Genomic DNA, 20989 nt, shown 5'->3' with positions numbered 1-20989 from the left:
AGAGGGATGGAATGACCAAGAATATCATGGATATTAATCTATAAAATTAACCACTTTTCATTAGATACCTCAGGCTCCTCTTACCTTCCAAAGAAAGCTGGCAGACATTCTACATTTCCAATATGATAATCAAGGCACCCTCAACCTTTCTACCAATAATTGAGAAAACCTACCTTCAATCTACCACCACTCAATTCCTCACTTAATTTCAGTCTGGCATCTACAGTTCTTTTCAAATCTCTTTGCAAGCGACGTCCAAAGTCCCTGAACATGGTTGAACCTCCGGAGAGGACAATATTCTGTATTAGTGGAGAAAAATAAATAAACAGAACTTTTACATAAAGAGAAGTTTAGACGTGTTTTTAAATCTACATTCACCAACAGAGAGAAAATAAACACGTTTTTTAAAAGTGTCACTTACAATAACAACTTTGCTATAAACACTGACCTTGTAGAGAGGACGTCTGACATCAATAGGACAATTCTGAATTACTTCATCTACAACTTCTGAGATAGGCTGGGTAAAGTCTGGGTTAGCAAACTGAAAAGTTAAGTTGGACACATGATAGAGATTAGACCACTACTGATTTAAATATCACAATTAAAAATTAAGAAACTTTTCAGTTCAAAAATAAAAGGACTTCTAGAAATAATAAATTCTGGTCTCTGCCTCAAAGACACTGAAATCAGAGATTTCAAAAGAAATAAAATTAAAATAATGATTACATACATATACCATCTCATAACCATCAGATTAGCAAAAATGTAAAGCCAAACATATACTATGACCCGGCAAAAATCTATATAAATGGGAGCACTTTACAATGCGGATGAGAATATACACTGATGTAAAGATTACTCACTATAGCACTTTAGCATTCAAAAGAAAGTTCCTGAGATTAACTCTGATACTATTGACTGGTATTTTCTGCAGAATAATTCAAAACAAATCTATCTTTAAAAAAAAAACTTACCTCTGGATGAAAAAAAATTTCAGGTCCCAAGAATCTCTCATATCCAACATCAATGGAAAACTCTTTCTTTGAGATAGCATTGATTCCAGTATACTGTTTAATCCACTTTGATCCATCTGTATCATACTTGTTAAATTCTTTTACTAAGTCTGGGCAGACATAACTATAGCGCTCCTAGAAAACAAAAAGTAATTTTTCTCCATTGTTTTAGGAAAAGCAAAACAGAATGGTATTTATTTTCAGTAAACTAAAATCAAATGAAAAACACCTTAAGAAAATAAAATTCAGAAATTAAGATGAAGAAAATTTTATGTTAGGATGTTATCATATGTATAGTACAAATAAACAGCTCATCTCCTGGGCTTCACATACAAATAGAATAAGACTTAACAAAGAGTCAATTTCTAATATTTCAGTGCTACTTCATGAAAGCACTCATTAATGTCATACAAAATTTTATACTGTTTCAATACTCAAAGGACTTTATATTTAAGAAAAGAGAAAACAAAATACACAAAGAATTGCAAAATAAATACCTGACATAACCACACAAATTTATAATAGAGTAAGAGGTACAAATTATTAGGTATAAAATAAACTTCAAGGATATATTGTACAACATAGGGAATATAGCCAGTATTTTAAATGAAGTATGATCTTTAAAAGCTATGCCTCACTATGCTGTACACCTGTAACATATATATTATAGAGCAACTATGCTTCAGTAAATAAAATTTCTGAGGTGACTTTTGGCAACCATTAACGAATTCCTTTACTATGTAGGAAGTGGTAAATTCACTTTCATTCCTAACCTCTGATAAGCAAGGAAAACACTATAATCATGCAAAGACTGTCAAATCAATGGAACTATTTTTACCTGGGAAGTTTTGCTTTTACGTATTTAAAACATAAATGAAATTTTTTAGATATGTTGACAAATGATAAGTTTTAAAAAGCAATGCTAAATATTTTGGTATTTTGCATAAGCCCTAGTGTAGCATACAAATTATTAAAATACCTTACACAGCCTTCACATTTTTCTTCTATCTGCCATATCATTTGAACCAACCACTGCAACTATTCTACAGCCCAATGAATCAATGACACCAAAAATTTTGTTGTAACTGATTAACTGTTAGAATCAGAAATAAAGAAATCAGTGAAAATTGAGATGTGAGGACTCTGAAGTGAACTAATCACAGACATACCCCATTTTACTGTGCTTCGCCAATAATCTATTTTTTACAAACTGAAGATATTTGGCATCTGCATTATCAGATGACAGCATGCTTTAGCAATAAATATTTTTTAATTCAAGTATGGGGTTCCAAATTAAAGTACATACATTGTACAGACATAATGCTATTGCCACTTAATAGACTGTAGTGTAAATATAACCTTTAAATGCAGTGGGAAACCAAAAAATTTGTGCGATCTGCTTTTTTGTGATACTCGCTTTCCCACAGTGGGCCAGAACAGAACCCACAGTACCTCCAAGGCATGCTACATTTATTTTACTAAAGACAGTAAGTATGTTGAAGTCAGTTTGTATCAATGTCCTTATATGTTAGTCTTCTCAAATGTGAAATGTGGTGAGAGCAAGCAACAAGTTGCTAAGACCCCAAAATCTCCTATAAGAAATACAGAGAAAAAAATATAAATTAAGAATAGTGGTTTGTAACTGGTAACAAAAGCTTTTGTTAAACTACTGTTCTTGACTTAAGAATTTTTCCAGTTAATATTATAAACATGACTTTCATTTCTAACTGAATTATGTTCTCAGCATAATTTTTTACCTTCACTGCCTTAGCAGTTTCCAAGGATTGTTCTGGAGGAATTCCTACTTCTCGGTCTCGCAACAACTGCTGAATAAAATACGTGATATCTCGTCCTGCGATTGGAATGTGCTTAATACAGCTGCCAATCACATACCCTTCAGCCTGGAGGGGAAAAGTGTCAAGTTATTTTCAATGTTTTCAAGAATCACCTAAACTAATCACTAAAGATCAATTTCTCAGATTACTGAGTTTGTATCCTTAAGTATTGCTTCATTCCAAGAAAATGCTTCTAGTCTTTATTCCTCAACTGTATTCATAGCTAACTTACCACAGAATTTACAATACTGTACAGACACCATGAATAAGAATGGCCAGCAAGTTAGATTTATTATCCCACTGGTAAGAGTTTATAACAAAGACTGAAATGATTCAACAACAAAGAAATAGTGAATTTCAGAAGCATTAAAGGTTTTAGATAACAGACTTCAAATAGGAATTTACTGTTTAAATTTTCTATAATTTCAGCAAGAAATTTAAATTGCGTTGTAGGAAATTTGATCATTAACACATATTTTCTATCATTTTTCTAGTGAAGTAGGTACCAACTTAAGCCTGAGATAGTCCATGCACCATCATAATTCCAAATAATTTAATTTTGCAGAATGAATTCATAAATTTCTACAACTCAGAAGCAGATAAAAATAACCTAACAAAATTAGATTTCATTAACAACACTGTTATTTTATGAAAAGGTAGAGTATTATTATTAGATTATGGTAAGTTAGAGATGTTTACTATAAACTATACAGCAAAACTCACCAAAATCAAATGACAATAACAAACCAATACACAGCATAGCTAAGTCAGTAAAAAAGATAAAATGAAATTATAAAAAACATTCCCATTAATTCAAAAGAATGCAGGAAAAAATAACAGGAATACCCAATTCTTAATATGCTTCATAAAACTGTTCCAAGTTGGTAGCTTCTTTTTGCAAATTACCTACTCCAATATTAATTATAAGGATAAAGATATTATTGCTTAATTGTGTAGATATTAAGAAAAGACTGCAGTCAGGCAGAGCAAGTTCAGATCCTAGCCCCATGACCTACTTGGTGATGTTAAGGAACTCATTTGCATTTTATAAGTAAGTAAACTGAGGTCCTTAAAGGATAATATAATCTACAACGTAGATCTTGAGGTTAAAATGAGAATTTTAAATGAACAATTTAAGAATCTTTATGTATCTCTAAGCAGCATACATGTATCCATTATTTAATCCTCAAAACAGTTCTATTAAACAGGTTGCTATTATTGTTCCCATTCTGGGAAAAAAAAAAGGAAAAGAATATGTAGCACTAAGAAAAATATGCCAACTAAATTATAAAAAAAGCTATCAAATTATAAGATACACCCTAATTTCCAAGATATTAAAATATCCCCCAATGCAATACAATAAAATGTAGAATAGCCATACAATAAGATATCATTTGGCAATAATAATAAGTGAAGTACTAGTGTAGAACTCCATTTATATGAAATATCGAGAACAAGCAAAACTATAGAGACAGAAAAAGTAGACTGGGCTAAAGGTAAGGGGGGAGAGTAAATGCTAAGATATATAAGGTTTCTTTTTAGACTGATAAAAATGTTTTAAAATTGACTGGTAATGATGCACTTTATACAAAAAACACTGCATTGTACACTATAAATGAATGAATTGTGTGGCGTGTGAATTATATCTCAAAAAAGTTTCTTTTTTTTTTTTAAAAAGGGCAAGTATTGCTAAAACTATTATGATATCAGGAGGGTGAATTATTACATCTAACCTAATAATCACTCTGAGGATGTAATTGTCAACAGAGGTTGCCCAGTGCATTAAAATGAGGAATAAGAATAATGAAGAAATAAAAGTTCAAAACAATTTCATTCTTTACATGATAGTCAATGTAACATAAAAAATTTTTAAAAGAGAAATATTTCTATATATACCAAGCCGATAGAGATCAGTATGAATCCAAGTAATAACTCTGAATCTATTGGGCACAATGAAAATATTTAATTTGTCGTTAAAAATTAGTAGTAGAAAGGCTTTGGCAGAAAAATGCCTTCTCTCACAAATAATCCAATCTGATGCAATTTTCTTAATGTGCTTGATTAAGTCCATGCAAAGCACAACCACAACTTGAGCTTTTTAATTCAAAAATGTAATTCCCCAAAAGTCATTGATGGTCATGTGCTTTCAACTAACTGCCACTTTAGTAGAACGCTAACACAAGTATGAAATCTGTTAATTAAGAAGAATAAGAAAAACTATTCACTGGCTGTGGAGTAGGAAATGGCAACCCACTCCAGTATTCTTGCCTGGAGAATCCCATGGGCAGAGGAGTCTGGCGGGCTACAGTCCGTGGGGTGGCAGAGTCAGACATGACTGAGTGACTTAGCACATTCACTGGCTAACATACATCCAAACTGGAAAACTGAATTCCATGTTTAAGAAAAGAAAGGCACATTTCCATTCCAGATACTAGAATTCATCATTTCCTAACTACAAATTGGAAACAACTTCTAATAATTTTCTAATTATTTTTAACTATAGTACAAACCTACAGCAAAAAAGAAAAAAAAAACGGAATTTGTTCACAAAATTCAAATAATGTGAGCAAAACACTACTATAGCTGAGCAATGACCAAATTATAGTAAATAAATATAATATTTCAAGTTTTTTTTTAAGGTGGCATTAATCCATATAATTTAACCTTGCTAGATGTTAACTGCTATCTTGTTCAGTAATTGTAAAATATCCTTACCACAGGGATGACATGAGTGACACCGTCTCCACTGTCTATTACCGTACCGGTCAACGTCCGTTCTCCTACTTGTCTGGAGGTCCAAGATGCAGCTAAGGCAAGAACGGCCTTGGACAAAAAGAAACATGGCAGGCACGAAAATGAAATAAACAGTTAATAGAAAAATTTTTTTATTGTAGAACTTTATTCAATTGTAAACGTAGTATCTTTGGAAAGAAAATACACAGAATTAACTTACATTATACAATAAAATTGTTTATATCCTACATATTATTAAGACAACTTAAAGGCTCACATTAGTTTTTAGGGGCATATTTATAAATTTTCCATATTTTAGTGAGGGCCATTTTCCTCCTATAGCCAAAAAAAAAGTGGAAGACTAACATGAGATACTACAGTACTAACATATAGGAGACTAACATGAGATAATACAGTACAGGACTTAAACTTTGTGTATATATATATGGCCTAGCCTATAACAAACACAAAGGTGCAAGTAAGGTAGAGACACCAACCATGAGTTATTTAATACATAGATGGCTATATACAAGTGTCACTCTTAAAAAAGATTAGCTCCAAATTTTCTAAATGCAACATGCATTCAGGAATATGTAACAAGCTATATGAGCAGAGAAAAGACCACTGCACACTTCCAAATACTATGATTTAATTAGGAAAACAAAGTTGATGAAATAATGTTTTTCTATAAAAAATCTTGGCATAAGCAATAAAGTATAAGTTTTTCCATTTACAAATTAAGAAATTAATGTAACTAGTTCAATTAAAAAAACTAAATTTCATACAAATCCAAGCCTCAAACAAGATAATTAATTAAAAACAGTATTAAGCTGGCTTTATCTACTTGCAATATAATAGCTGAAAGGAATCTAGAAAGGTAACTAGACCATCCTCTTACTTTAACACTGGATCACACCATAATCATTATGGGCTAACAGAACTACACAATAATTTATATACTTGTTAAGCATTTGTGATATGCCAGGGATCACATTTGCTACAGGGTTAAGAAACAAGTAAGAAGTAAGCTCTGTTCCTAACAGGGGAGAGAAAGTATTCCACTGTTCCATACAGATTTAATTTCACACAAATTAAATTCGACAAAACATTATAGGGATTTATGATATACAGTATACAGAGGGGCATGATGGCAACAATGGTCAAACATATGTAGTGGTAACTAATTCAAAACAGATTACAAAGAAGGACACAACGAATGTTATAAGGGTAAATAAATGTGTATACAAAGCTTTTGACATGAACTCTGAATAAATATGAGTTCCCTTATTTCTGTTCTACGAAAGGCCTTATTAATTTATCCAAAAACCATCAATTTACTTCTACATTTCTCTTTTACTCACTAAACAGTTCCATTGCTCTAATGATTTCTAAATTATCAATTCAATAGAAAACTATATGTTTTGAAATTAAGAAAAATACACAAATATTTTAAGGTTGAATTAAATCAGCTTAAAATTTAAGAGCCATGCTTATTTTGACATCTAAACTTGCTTACCTGTACAGCAATGTACAAGCCAGGAACATTGAAGGACTCAAACATTATTTCAGCAGTATATTCCCTGTTTTCTGGAGTATTCAGTGGAGGTTCAGTCTATGAAATTGAATAACATTTAAATAGACATTATCAGATTACTGTGATAACTTTATAGACAATTTGTAAGTGAGAAATAATGTATTTTTCAAACACTATATTTATATAAAAGTCATTAAACTCAGAGGTACAAAGACACATAGGCTAATGAAAAACTAGAGAATTCAAATAGATCTATACATACATGTAACTGCTAGAGTATAAAATAGAGATATTTTCACAGTTCTCCTCAGTTTAAGTTATGTGACTGCATACACCACATCACTTAGAGACCTATGGGATAAGTCTGGGTCAGAACATATCCCAGTGAGGCAAGAAAGGACCTAAGGAACAGCACCCAAAATCCTGAACTTCATGATTCACCTTTGCCTCAGGAATACCTAAATCGTTTTATATCACCAAGCTTGAAACCACATAAGATATTCTCATGAGTCGATTTGACTATTCAATTATTTTTGTTATCTCAAATACTTAAACTTGAAAGGCAAAACTTAAACTTAAGAAATACAGAATTATCTTTTTGACCTGGAGTTAAGGAAAAATTCCTTAAATTTAATGAGCACAACTTGCAAAAGGAAAGACAGATAAAACTTAAATTCACTGCAAATAAAATCATGTTCTAGATTTTAAAAGACACCATAGAAATTTTTTTCAATTAACTGGGATTAGATTTTTTCCATTCATAAAACCTTTAACTTCTAAACTACTTGATGTATTTAAACTTATTTAGGAAGGCTCTGGACTATGTTCAAGAATTTGGAGATAATTTACTAATAGTTATGTGTAAAATTAAGCAAACTGAAAAAACCAAGGCAGTTAAATTATTCACTCCAAGAAAAACAGAATTCTATACAAAATAAAATTTAATCAGAAGATCTCACAAGGAAAATATACAAATAGCTAATAAGCACATGAAAAAGTACTCAATGTTATCAGTCACCAGAAAAATGCAAATGAAAACCCAAATGAGAAAGCTCACACCCACCAGAATGGCTAAAATTAAAAAGACTGACACATATGAAATGTTAGATAGAACGCAGAGTAGCCAGATCAATAACACATTGTTGGTGGGTGTGCAAAAAGGTACAGTCGTTTGGGAAAAGTTCTGAAACCTTCCTATAAAATCAATCATACAGCTATCCTATGACACAACAATTCCTTATCTAGGTGTTTACACAAGAGAAATAAAAACATGTTCACAAAAGACTTGTATAAGAACATTCACAATATCCAAAATATTCCTAACTATCACAAACTTGGAACAGCCCAGGTGATTTTCAACAGGGAAATGGGCAGTGAGTACAAAACAGAGTATGACCCAGCAAATCCAACAACACGCATGAGCTTCAAGATCACGGTGAGTGAAGTCTTACCAAAGAGCACATCTTATACAATTCCATTTATATGAAACTCAAAAATAAGGAAAACGTCTATGTGTGGGGAAAAAAATTGGAACAAGGGTTGCCTCCAAGAGATGGGGGTAGGGATTAAGTGGAAAAGGGCACGAGATAATTTGCAGCTTAACAGTAATTAATGTTCTGTATTCTGATAAGGGTTTGGGCTACACAGACATATGCATCTGTCAAAACCAGAGAAGGGCAAGGATTAAGACATCATTAATCCTGCAGGCCAAATCCAGGCTACCCTTCTTTTTGTAAATAAGTTGACTGGAACACAGCCACAGCCACTCCTTTAAGTACTGCGTATGGTGGCTTTCCTACTACAACAGCAGAGCTAAGCAGATGCAACAGACACCACATGGTTCACAAAGCCAAAAATCTTTCCTATCTACCTTTAGACAAAGTTTGCCAATGCCAGGTCAAACCAATAAAATGGTAGGGTTAAGATGTGTGATTTTAAAGAATGTAAGTTTTATATAAAAGAAAAAAATGTAAACAGTAATAAACTCTAGTTGATGACATGTAAGTCGCTCAGTCGTGTCTGACTCTTTGAAACCCCATGGACTGTACAGTCCATGGAATTCTCCAGGCCAGAATACTGGAGTGGGTAGCCTTTCCCTTCTCCAGGGGATCTTCCCAACCCAGGGATTGAACCCAGGTCTTTCACATTGCAGGCGGATTCTTTACCAGCTGAGCCATACGGGAAGCCCCTAGTTGATGAGAATGTATGCTAAAGTAGTTAGGGGCGAAATGACTCAATCTGCAACTCTTTGCAGTGATTTAAAAAGTAAGATGGAGTAATAGAAAGATAACCAAATAAACAGATGTTCTAAGACAATTACAGTAAAATTGATTGCTGAGTCTAGACTGCAGGTGCTCAATGCAAGGTTCTTTGAACTTTATGTATATGTATATTCACATATTTATGTGTATACAGTCACCATAATAAAAAATATTAATTTTACCCAAAATTATGATATAACTATATCACAGAAAGAGGAAGACGATAAGGATGTTGTGTTAAGGAGGGGGGACAAAAGGAAAAGAACAAAATACTCATCTTTCCTAGTAGGAAATTATAGTATCTAATATTTAAAATAACAAACAAAAAGTAGAAGAAATACATAAGAAAACTATCAGGAAAAACTCTAAAATTTTAAAGCGTGTGCCTCTGGGGGATCAAGGGTTTAAGAGTAGGGAGAGGTGAGGAAGGAAAGTGCTGTTTTATAAAGTTAAATCCATAGCACTTAAATTTTTAAAGTTATAAACATGCATTGCTTTGATAAAAAAGTTTAAAAATTAAATTACATATTTTATTAGCAAGAATCACAAATGAAATCATACCCGCTGTTTAATAAAAAAAAAAAGTGCCATGTTTCCAACTTTTTCCCCTCAAATATACGTTAAAGATACTAAAAATGATCCAGATTTATCACAATGTTTTTAGATACATGACAAATAAATTATAGCCTATTGAGTACAGATGTAATGAAAACATTCTCATTAAGCTTCTTCAAAAATTTCCTCACTGAAATTACAAATTGTGCTTACCAAAAGAAAATAATGATCTTCAGGTTCTGCCCTTAAATATTTAAAGATCACTTGCTCCATAAACCTTTCCATCAAATCCCAATCTTCAACTATACCATGGCGGATTGGCCACTATTAAAACAAAAAAAAAAAAACAGGAATTAAATCTTTATTAATATCAAAATTTTGATATTTATTAATATAAAACAATATCTAATTATTATTTGATATTAATAATAGTAATACCAAAAATATTAGAAGAGGGAAGCATTTCTTAGGTGTAATGACACACAGATCATTAGAAGATGCATACTTAACTAGAGATAAAGGAAATGATTTCTACATATTTTCAGATGTTTCTATTAAAAAAAAATAATGCAAATATGTCAAAATATTAAAAACTATTCAATCTAGATGAAAGATTGCATTTCAAAAATCTTTCTGGATTTTTGAAAATTATATAATAGAAACATACCCCATTAAAATTCAGCTTGTGAAAATTACAGGTTATGACAACTTGCTTACTCTTTATTAGCTCTCACAAATATTTGTTGTGTGTCTAATATATAAAAAACAGCTGGTAAGTAAATAGCAACAATAATCGTAAATCAAGCAAGCAAAATTTTGTAAGACAAGTCATACATATCTGTATAGACTCAGTTTCAAAACTCAACCTGGCAGAACTACAGAAAATTCAAAAAGACATCGCAAGTACTTTCAATTTTCCAGGGAAATTTGGTGATACTCAGAATCAGTTTGACACTACATATCTACTAGTTTAAAACAGTACAGTTTCAACATCAGTCAGTAACATCACTTCTTTGAAAAACTGGATTACCAGCAGTTGCTATGATAAAAATTAAATCTCTCTCCCCCCAAAAATCCATAAAATAAGAAATATAAAAAAGCAAATTAAGAAATGAGGATGGTGATACAAAATCTAATTCCAGGTGTGAGAAACTGACCTACCTGATATGCACATGCATCCTAATAGTAACTAACTAATAATTAAACAAAAATATTTTCCTTTCAAAGAAGTGTCATTTTTTTTTTCAAGTAGCTACAGTTGCTACTCAACAGACTGTTACAAATCCTTCTAAGTGACAAAAAACTGTCAAAACTTTTACTGAAACACTAAAGGCACTAAGAAAGTTTGTGAACCTCTGCAATAAAACAGTTTCACAACAGATAAATCTAAAGCAAAAATTAGTATTCTGAATATATGAAGAATTCCTTAAACAAGCAAAGTAAAAGCTTAGGCAAAACTCTTCCAAAATTTTATAAAAGAAAACATTTTTTAAAATATAGTTCCATGCATAGTATAAATATACACTCAGTACCTAAGGCTCAATTTATTAACGAAGAAAATATCCTACTGTCATTTAGTCATCATTAAACCTCTTATCTATTCATTTTTAATAACCACATTTCACCAAAGCCTTCTAATAGATACTTCTTAAAGCATTACACTTAAAAAATAACTTCTACTCCTCACTGTCTCATTGGAAAAGACCCTGATACTGGGAAAGATTGAAAGTGGGAGGAGAAGGGGATGACAGAGGATGAGATGGTTGCATGGCATCACCAAATCAATGGTCGTGAGTTTGAGTAAACTCTGGGAGCTGGTGATGGACAGGGAGGCCTCGCGTGCAGCAGTCCATGGAGTTGCAGAGCCAGACACGACTGAGCAACTGAACTGAACTCCTCACTTTGCTTTAGGAAAGGAAAGAGATGTACTTATTACATCATTCATTTTATAACATTACTGGAAGTTTACATATTTTAATGTTCTAGATGATATATATTCATTTATTCATCATCTATTATTGTGCACCTACTATGAATCATTGGCACAAATGCTAAGGACATGAACATCCTGTCATAAGAATCTATCTAATGAAAGAAATATAACAGACACAAACAATACACTATTAGCTTTTAAAGAAATAAAGTACCTAGGACAAGATGAACAACTTGCCTTCAGAGAGAAAATATGAAGGCTCCTACTTCTCTATGACTGAGGAGGTCGTATCTAAGCTGGGTCTTAAAGGAGCAACCTTGTTAATTTTGTTTTCAGAGTGGGAGGTAGAAGAAAATGTAAATAGAGAATAGCAAAAAATATGTACAAACACTGCATAATATACAAACACAACAGTTATCAATGAAAAATACCTGTGCCTTTAGGGAAAGGGGTGTAGATAAGTAGACTGCTTCTAGATGAAGGGGACCAGGTTCTCAAAAACTATTACTTGCTTTGTATTGGTGTTTTACTCTATAAGAAATAGAACATCAGTAGAAATTTTCTATCAGGGTAAACAAAAATAGCTTTGATTTTTAAGAAGATAATCATAGTAGCACTGGGAAAGCTGAACTGAATATTAAAAGAACAAAAGAGAATAAGAGCCCCAGTTGTGCTGTAAATGATGTTAGGCCAGACTGAAGGTTTCTGTCACTGTGAGAAAAAACTCACAAAGATATCAACAGGTTTCTAACTATGAAATCAGGATGAAAAGGATCTATAATCAACCAAGATACCAAAAATGTATTTTGCCTTATCTTGGAATAAGCAAGGGTGGAGTATATATAAAAAATTTTGTTTTGAATATATTAAATTCAAAAGCCAGAGATTAGGTAGGTGACAGTAGGCAGCTGGAAATCAGGTCAAGGAATTGGGTAGAGATCTAGGCCGTGCCTGCAGATGAAGGTGTGGATGAGATCATCTACAAAAGGTCTTAAATAAGAGAGAATCAAGGGCAGTACCTGGAAAATACTGATATTTGAGTAGTAGGCAAAGGAAGAAGAACCAGTGACAGTACAGGGGAAAAAATGAACAGTAACAAATAACAAAAATTGCCTATGTTAGGAAGAGAGCCAGCAGAGTAATCTTATGAAAGATGTACAGAACAGACTTTTAGACTCTGTGGGAGAAGGCGAAGGTGGGATGTTCAGAGAGAACAGCATTGAAACAAGTATACTATCAAGGGTGAAACAGATCACCAGCCCAGGTTGGATGCATGAGACAAGTGCTCAGGGCTGGTGCACTGGGAAGACCCAGAGGGATGGGATGGGGAGGGAGGTGGGGGGGGAGATCGGGATGGGGAATACATGTAAATCCATGGCTGATTCATGTCAATGTATGGCAAAAACCACTACAATACTGTAAAGTAATTAGCCTCCAACTAATAAAAATAAATGGGGAAAAAAAAAAAAGAAAGACAAATCAAGAAAGACCAAGACAATTATATCCAAGATATAACTGGATTTAACAAAGAGCTTATCAAAATAAGTTTGCTTTTAAAACAACAAAGAGGAAAATAAAACAACAGCTAAAATGCTGAGGAAAGAAGGCAGGAATGTAAGAAGTTTTGTCATTTGGGTGTGCCTGTTGCATCTTGTAGACCTGAAAGTGTATTAAGAGAATAGAATCAATGCAGAGGAACTCTGGCCTCTCAGTTCACCGACTTCACCACCTCTGAAGGTGTCTTTTCCATTTTGGCCAGTCTAGATCTTAGTATCATTATCATCTCTAAATTTCTGAAATGCAAATACACCCCCTCTCTGATCACAACTTCTTATCCTTCTAGCATACTCCAGCACCTTACTACATCTCTCTCTAGTATACTTTTTCTCTAGCCAAAACCCATCCCCCTTCACAACACACAGTTTAGATTTTGAGCCCCTTTACTCTGCTCATATTTCCTTTTGTCATTCCATCTACCAAAACACAACTTGGCATGATCCTACCCTAAACTTAACCTATATCCAGAATGCTGATCATACAAATCACACAGAACTGGCTGATAAAACTAAGAATTCATAGCTACTATTCCCAAATGGACATAAATATACTTGGCAAGCTGATGTTTCCCCACTCTTCATTTTTACTCTCAACATTGATGATTTTAAATATTCTCCCCATCACTCAGACTTCACTTTCCCCCCCTATTTCCTGAGCAGTAGAGAAAATGTCATCATGTGTTTCACAAGGAAAGCAGGAGCTAACAGTCAGGAAGCCAAACTGACTTTCCTCACCAAATCTGTAAAACTGATTCCACACTTACTTCTTTTTCTTTTTCAATTTTTTATAATTTAAGAGATCCTCCATGTATGAAGTAGATCATCTGTGCTCTGGATTCCATCCCTCTAGCTTTGTCATCGACCTGTATTACAGTCTGCCTTTCCTGTAACTTTGATGTCTTTTTCTAATGATTCTCTCACATTAGCATTTAAGCATTTAAACGTCTCTTCCATCTTATGCCCACAACTTATCTATTTCTCCTTCCCAATCAAAGCCAAACCTCACAGGATTAATCCTTTAATTTTTCCTGGCCTACTTTGCTGACCATTCACAATCCAACCTATACTTTCAATCCAGGCTCATTACTCTTCTAAAACTATTCTTATTAAGGTTACAAATAATATCCTTGCAGCTAAAGACAGCAAGTAATGTATGGGCTCTGGATCACTTGATAGCAGCATTCCACACTGTTATCGCTCCTTCCTGTCTACCCAGTCTAACTATGCCTTTTCAGAATCCTTTGTAGGCTTTCCTCCTCCATCCAAATCTCAATGGTGCATTGACCAAGCTCTGTGCTAGGCCTACCCCTCGAGAATCTTATCCCTTCCAAAAGTCCCTAATATCTTCCAAATATTTATCTCCAGTTCTGTCTTGTTTATAAGCTCCAAGAACAAAATATCTGTATAACCAAATATCTGTATAAATACAAACCACTTCAAATTACTTCTTCAAAGCCTTTCTTTCCACCCCATTACAATAGTCTTGAAGTCAGGAAAGTCATTTTTCTTATTTAATCTCAGCACTTTAAAGTTGTTTATACATGGTAGTTTTTTTTTTTTTCTTCTCTCTTTTTTTTTTTCCCATTTATTTTTATTAGTTGGAGGCTAATTACTCTACAATATTGTAGTGGTTTTTGTCATACATTGACATGAATCAGCCATGGATTTACATGTATTCCCCATCCCGATCCCCCCTCCCGCCTCCTTCTCCACCCGATTCCTCTGGGTCTTCCCAGTGCACCAGGCCCGAGCACTTGTCTCATGGTAGTTTTTTTGTTAATGAATAAATTATGAGAAGGGAAGAACAGACGTATAAAGGAAGAAATGTGCAAATCAGGCAAAGTGAATTTGAATAGTGTCTACCTTTTGGTGCAGGTGGGGATAGTGACTCTGAGAGTAGACACAAGGAAGGTACCTGGGTTACTAGATTTGTTCTCCATCCTGAACTTTTATGATTACAGTCACTAAAATTGTTTTTAACTATAACTAAGCCTTACCTATTTTACAGTATGCAATTTATATCTCAATAAATAAGGAGCAGGAGGAAGATGGGTAGGGAACAAACAAGAAAGAGAAAAAGATAAAAGAGTGCACTTTCAGATGACACAGGCTTCAACAGGAGAAAAATAGTGGAGGTTTGAATAAAGATGGGAAGTATTTCCAGGTGTGATAATGTGGAGGCAAGAGAAAGACAATCACACTGATGATTCTGAGACTGAAAAAGTAAATACCAGTTACTTGAAGGAGCTAAAATATTCCTCTTGGGGCGGGGGGGAATAATACAGTTAAAGCAAGGTTGGAACAAGTCACAAGGGAAGAAGAAATTTCTACTGTGAAGAGGCTGAGAGTATTAATCCTGTAACTGAGTGGCAAAATTACTAAACGAACTAATTTTTTTAAATAAAATGTTATTTATAATTACACAAATCATAAAAATATACCTTTGTTGCATATGTAGGTTTTTCTATTGCTTCATCACCAATGAAGAAGTCTAGGTCATCAACACCTTTCATCACCCTCCTTTGAGCTTGATCGCCCACTTTTGCTGACTCCTTAATAGCAATACCTTTAAAACAGAAGTTATTTATGCATGTCAAAAACTTTTTTTCAAGTGAGACAAATTTTTCACTTGTATTTTTTCATAATAAAGTATTATTACATAGAATATGATCTAATATATTTAACTGCTAAATTAAAGCAAAAAGTTCATTAATTAAAAAATGAAAAAATTCCTTTAATATAATGAAATCTCAACTTCTACCCAGAAACAAGGCCTCAAATATAAAAAGCCCCCAAAAGAGAAATACTGCTGTGGGAATGTTTCAGTTATGTTTTTAAAAACTATGTAAGCTCTATTTTCATCTGAGTAACACTGTAATTCCACCAAGTCAACACAGGTTTGCTGGACAATCAGAAACAAAAAATTGAAAACCAGTAATAAAAGTAGGAAAATTGCATGGGGAAATACTTTTTTTAAACTTTTTTCATATTTCTATCCTGTTTGCACTATGAACTAGCTTAGTTTTAACACTGGCATAAGGACCTGTTAAACTTTAATCCACATATAAAAAGGGAAATTTCAAATCATTCAGGTAAAACCCCCAGCAATCTCCTTATATAATTTCAAAAACTAGCACACAGTTTAGACCTAAAACTTATTAATTTCTCAACTAAGTTGTAAATGTCTAAATCCTTCAAATTAAACAGCTCTTCATTCAAAATATCTGCATGGAGACTTTCCTGGTGGTCCTGTGGTTAAGACTCAGCTCTTCTACTGCATGGGTGCACCCCCTGGTCAGATACTACATGAGGAGTGGCCAAAAATTAAAACAAAAAACAAAAACATGCACGCACATAAGCTGATGGGCCATTCAAACAGTTACACTTTCAGTTAATAACAATTTATATCCTTAATAAGGTATGTAGAAAATACTGAAGGAAATTCTAAATCTAATCTACTTCTAAATGCTGCTTCTCTAGCAAAATGCACACAGATATCCAGATGCGTCACTACAAACTTCCTAAAAGACAAAGATTATGAAAATAATTTTGAACCATATCCACAGGTTTTCCAGATCAAATATCTGTGTTCACCAGTGGCAATGATTATATCTGCTCATTATAAAACTATACCTGCAGCATTAAAACTAGTTGGGTGAAAAAAAACTCCACAATCAAAAATCTTTTCTTTCATACACAAATGGATTTTTAACATGGTACAACCTCTCATAAGACAATGAAAACTAAAATTGCAAATTTTGGCAGAGAGATGAAATAGAGAAAGGATACAACGGTGATGAGAACCAAAGGTTTAAAATATCAAAATTATACAGGCTTTCAACTAAGACTTAATACAGCACTTAAGAATATAAGCAAAAATAAATTTTGCAAGAATCAGAGTTAACACATCAGGAATCTCCTGAAATAAATGTTTTAATCATAACACAATGCCTTATAAAAGATTACAAAATAAGAAATTGCAAAATCAGCATCTTATGGGTTGAGTTGTGTGCCCCCAAAAAGATATATTTAGGTCCTAATACTTACTACCTCAGAATGTGACCTTATTTGGAAATAGGGTCTTTCAAGTTAAAATGAGATTAGGATGGGCTACAATTCAATGACTGGAGTTCTTATAAAAATACAAAATTTGGGCATATCCATGTACAGAAGAAAAACAATGTGAAGACACATAGGGTTAGCTATGTGACTGGAGTGATGCATATACAAGCCAAGGAATGCCAAGGACTGTCAGGAGACACCAGAAGCTTTAAGAGCCAAGGAGACTTCTCCCCTAGAGCTGTCAGCAAGATCATGGCCCCACTGACACCTTGATTTCGGACTTCTTGCTGCCAGTACTACAAGCTTCTGTTGTTTTAAGCCACCTGGTTTTTGGTACTTTGCCTTAGCAGCCTTGGGAAACTTAATATAAGCATACACATGGTATAAAACTAAACTCAAACATAACTAACGTCAAGTACTAGTTTGCAAAAGTACTCTATTTTAGTCAGCAACAGAGCCAATATTTGTCATCAAAATCTTAAACAAACTATCAATATATTGATATGTAAAGTTGGGACGAAAATGAAAAAAAGCAAACCTGTCCTTCCATGTAGATAACAAATATGCTTGAATCAAGGTTAAGAACAACAGTACTACAAATCAACACCACTATATTCCTATGGATAAGTTATTTCATCAGTGTCACCTAAAAGCCATTCCATGTATTGAAGCATTAGATTTAGGTAACACAGCCTAAATTCAGATAATCAATCCTTAGAGAAATATATCAAAAGTTTATCAGAAGTGCAAAAGTCAAACAGGTCTGTTTCTAGAGAATGAAAGAAATATATAATAGCTCCCCCTTTAGAGATAATTTTGACACATCTTCACACATTTAACTTTGTTCTTGCCATACATAAACAACAAAACTACTCGTTCATGTCCGATGGGTGCCCAGTCGAGTCCAGAGATCTGTAGTTCAGGCAAGTCTAGTGATTTCTACCTTGCTCTCAAAATTACAGACTCTGAATCCTAAGCTGCTTTCACTATTCTCTGCATGTTTATCTTTCTATTTCCTTCTCATTTTCATAAATCAGTAGGAATACACAAAAATATTCAGTCACACAAATACTTCCAAAATTAAACCACCTACGAGTTAGCACCACCAAGGAATGGCTTAAAAAGTTTGTTGTCTGATATGCTAAAGCCTTAACCTGGTGGTAGGTCAGGTAGGTGAGAAATGCTACTATATAATGTGCAGAAGGTGAACTGTCTAAAAGTCAGATGTCCAAAATATGTCCATCAAGGACCAGATACATAGACCAGGCTAACAAATAAGAGCACAAACAAACCAAGTCAGAGAGTATTTTTTAAAAACATCTGAAAGATAAATTATTGAAACTGGACAGTCAGTTAAAGCGAAGTTAACAAAAATAAGACAGAACAAAAATAACCTAAGTAAGGTTATAAAGTATTAGAGAACAGCTGAAGTCTGCATCACTAAAGATGAGATGCCATCCTTATTTTGAAGCATGGGCTTTTGTTAAGGATGTCAACAAGCACAAGCCCTGCAAAAATCATGAGCACAAATCAAAGGATGGTCTTTGTACTTAACAGTAACACACACATTATTAGTAACAATATCTTCAAAGCGGATTCCCAGCTCATTCATTTTTGTCTTTAAAAAGGTATTTCATAGGGGACTTCCCTGGTGGTTCAGTGGCTAAGACTCTGTGCTTCCAATGCAGGGGGCCCGAGTTCAAACCCTGGTCAGGGAACAAGATCCCATGTGCTGTAACTAAGACCTCATGCAGTCAAATAAATAAATAAACATATATTTTAAAAAAAAAAAAAAAAAAAAAAGGTATTTCATAGATATAGTAAACGAAGAGCTAAAAAGAGATCTGAAATAAACGTTCAGAGGTACAGAAATGAGGCTACACTTAGAACTTGGCAAATCATGTTTCTAAAGGACTAAATCTTACAGTGTTGAAATGATTATGTTTTTCTTTTTTACTTTATCAAGAAAAAGATATTAAGTCAGCTTATTTGTGACTTAAAAGAAATACTTACAGGAAGGGATGATAAACTGTGGTTCCGTATTTCCAGCATATCCTAGTTTTGTATACCTGAAAAACAAAAAGAATTTTATAAGTATTTCACTAATATCTTGGCAATTATGAATTAATTCTTAGATTTCTATTTGTTATAAAGTAAGAGTCCATTCTGGGTAAATACTATACAAAATCCCATAGCTTCAATTCATTTAAACATTTCTACTTTCGAAATTGTTAAGTACCCATAGCTTTTATTTATTATTTGTATTTCAACTGTTTTACAAAACTGCTGTCTCTTGTATCACCAAATGGGTGATTAAGCCTCTGATAAAATAATATATAGTTCCATATGAGATCAATGATTTTAACAGTGTAACTCTAGATACGGGAAGAAGCAACAAGAGGGACTATTTTCCTGGATCAAGAGGCCAGTAATACAGGTGGTTCAGAGAATTTCGGATACTGTTCTATGACCTAGTCCAGCAGAGCACACGGAGTGGCCTATAAGCAACATCCCTGCCAGACCTGGGAATGAGCAGTCTCAGCACAACAGGACCAAACGGCACCCTCAAACCATGGTCAGATTTATGACCCGAAGGGACCCTGCCAACTGGAAACTGGCAACTGCCATCTACCTCTACAAAGATTAAATCATGGCCACTGCAGCTGCTGACCTTCAACACCACTGAAAGGAGATTAGAGTGGAGATCAGGAATCAGGCACTCTGTGCTCTGGAAAAACTGGCAGAACAAGCCTTCAGAGAGTTGGATATCGTCAGGAAAAGATTTTATGAGTCCCAATTCCTGCATCTTCTCATACACAGAGAAACATTAACACTGTTAAAGATGATATCTGCTTTGGCTAATAAGAAAAATATTAAAAGTCAAAATAGAGTAACTATGGTTCAGACATCCAAGGAAATAACGAGGTGACACAACGGGTATAATTTCAGACTAGTCTTTGCATTGCTAACAAGCTGAATTTTGAGATGCGTCAGGCTTGAATGCCACTGGACATTATCAAAACAGTATCTGCTGGCAGCTAGTAACTACAATCTTACTTTTTATAAAGCTAGGCAACTGGCTACCTGGCTACAAGTCATTAAAACTGAGAAGGAGTCTATGGGGCTTTAGGGTCTTTCTGTGTCCCCTGTTTCTTCCCAGGTGGCTCAGTGGTAAAGAATTTGCCTCCCAATGCAGGAGTGGGTCAGGAAGATCCCCTGGAGGAGGAAATGGCAACCCACTCCAGTATTCTTGCCTGGAAAATGCCATGGACAGAGGAGTCTAGAGGGCTAGAGTCTATGGGGTCACAAAGAGTTGGACACAACTGAGAAACTGAGTACACATAGCTTTTCATGAGAAACTGCACTTCTGGAAACTGATCCTATTTGGGATATTCACAATGTACAAAATAACATACAATAAGGTGTTTCATGACCATCTTGCTTATAATAGCAAAAGTGAAAATAAAGAGCCATCAAATGAGAAACTAATTAAATATGCTATGTTTA

At 33.9% G+C, this 20989-nt stretch overlaps 1 protein-coding gene across 1 annotated transcript in view; it reads right to left on the bottom strand.

Annotated features, from left to right (window-relative positions):
* ACTR3 (actin related protein 3) overlaps positions 1–20989 on the bottom strand; it is a 50223-nt gene that overhangs the window by 5899 nt on the left and 23335 nt on the right. The window contains exons 2-10 of the mRNA XM_043894060.1: positions 19496–19551; positions 15862–15986; positions 10145–10255; positions 7098–7193; positions 5564–5671; positions 2771–2914; positions 975–1148; positions 449–541; positions 174–299 (exon numbers count right to left, since the gene is read on the bottom strand). Of these exons, the coding sequence (XP_043749995.1) occupies positions 174–299; positions 449–541; positions 975–1148; positions 2771–2914; positions 5564–5671; positions 7098–7193; positions 10145–10255; positions 15862–15986; positions 19496–19551 (1033 nt within the window). The remainder of the gene's footprint in view (positions 1–173; positions 300–448; positions 542–974; positions 1149–2770; positions 2915–5563; positions 5672–7097; positions 7194–10144; positions 10256–15861; positions 15987–19495; positions 19552–20989) is intronic.

The sequence above is a fragment of the Cervus elaphus genome, chromosome 33 (genome assembly GCF_910594005.1).
Source record: "Cervus elaphus chromosome 33, mCerEla1.1, whole genome shotgun sequence".
Lineage (NCBI taxonomy): Eukaryota > Metazoa > Chordata > Mammalia > Artiodactyla > Cervidae > Cervus > Cervus elaphus.
The sequence above is the reverse complement of the archived record's forward strand: the minus strand, read 5'-3'. Positions and strand labels throughout refer to the sequence as shown.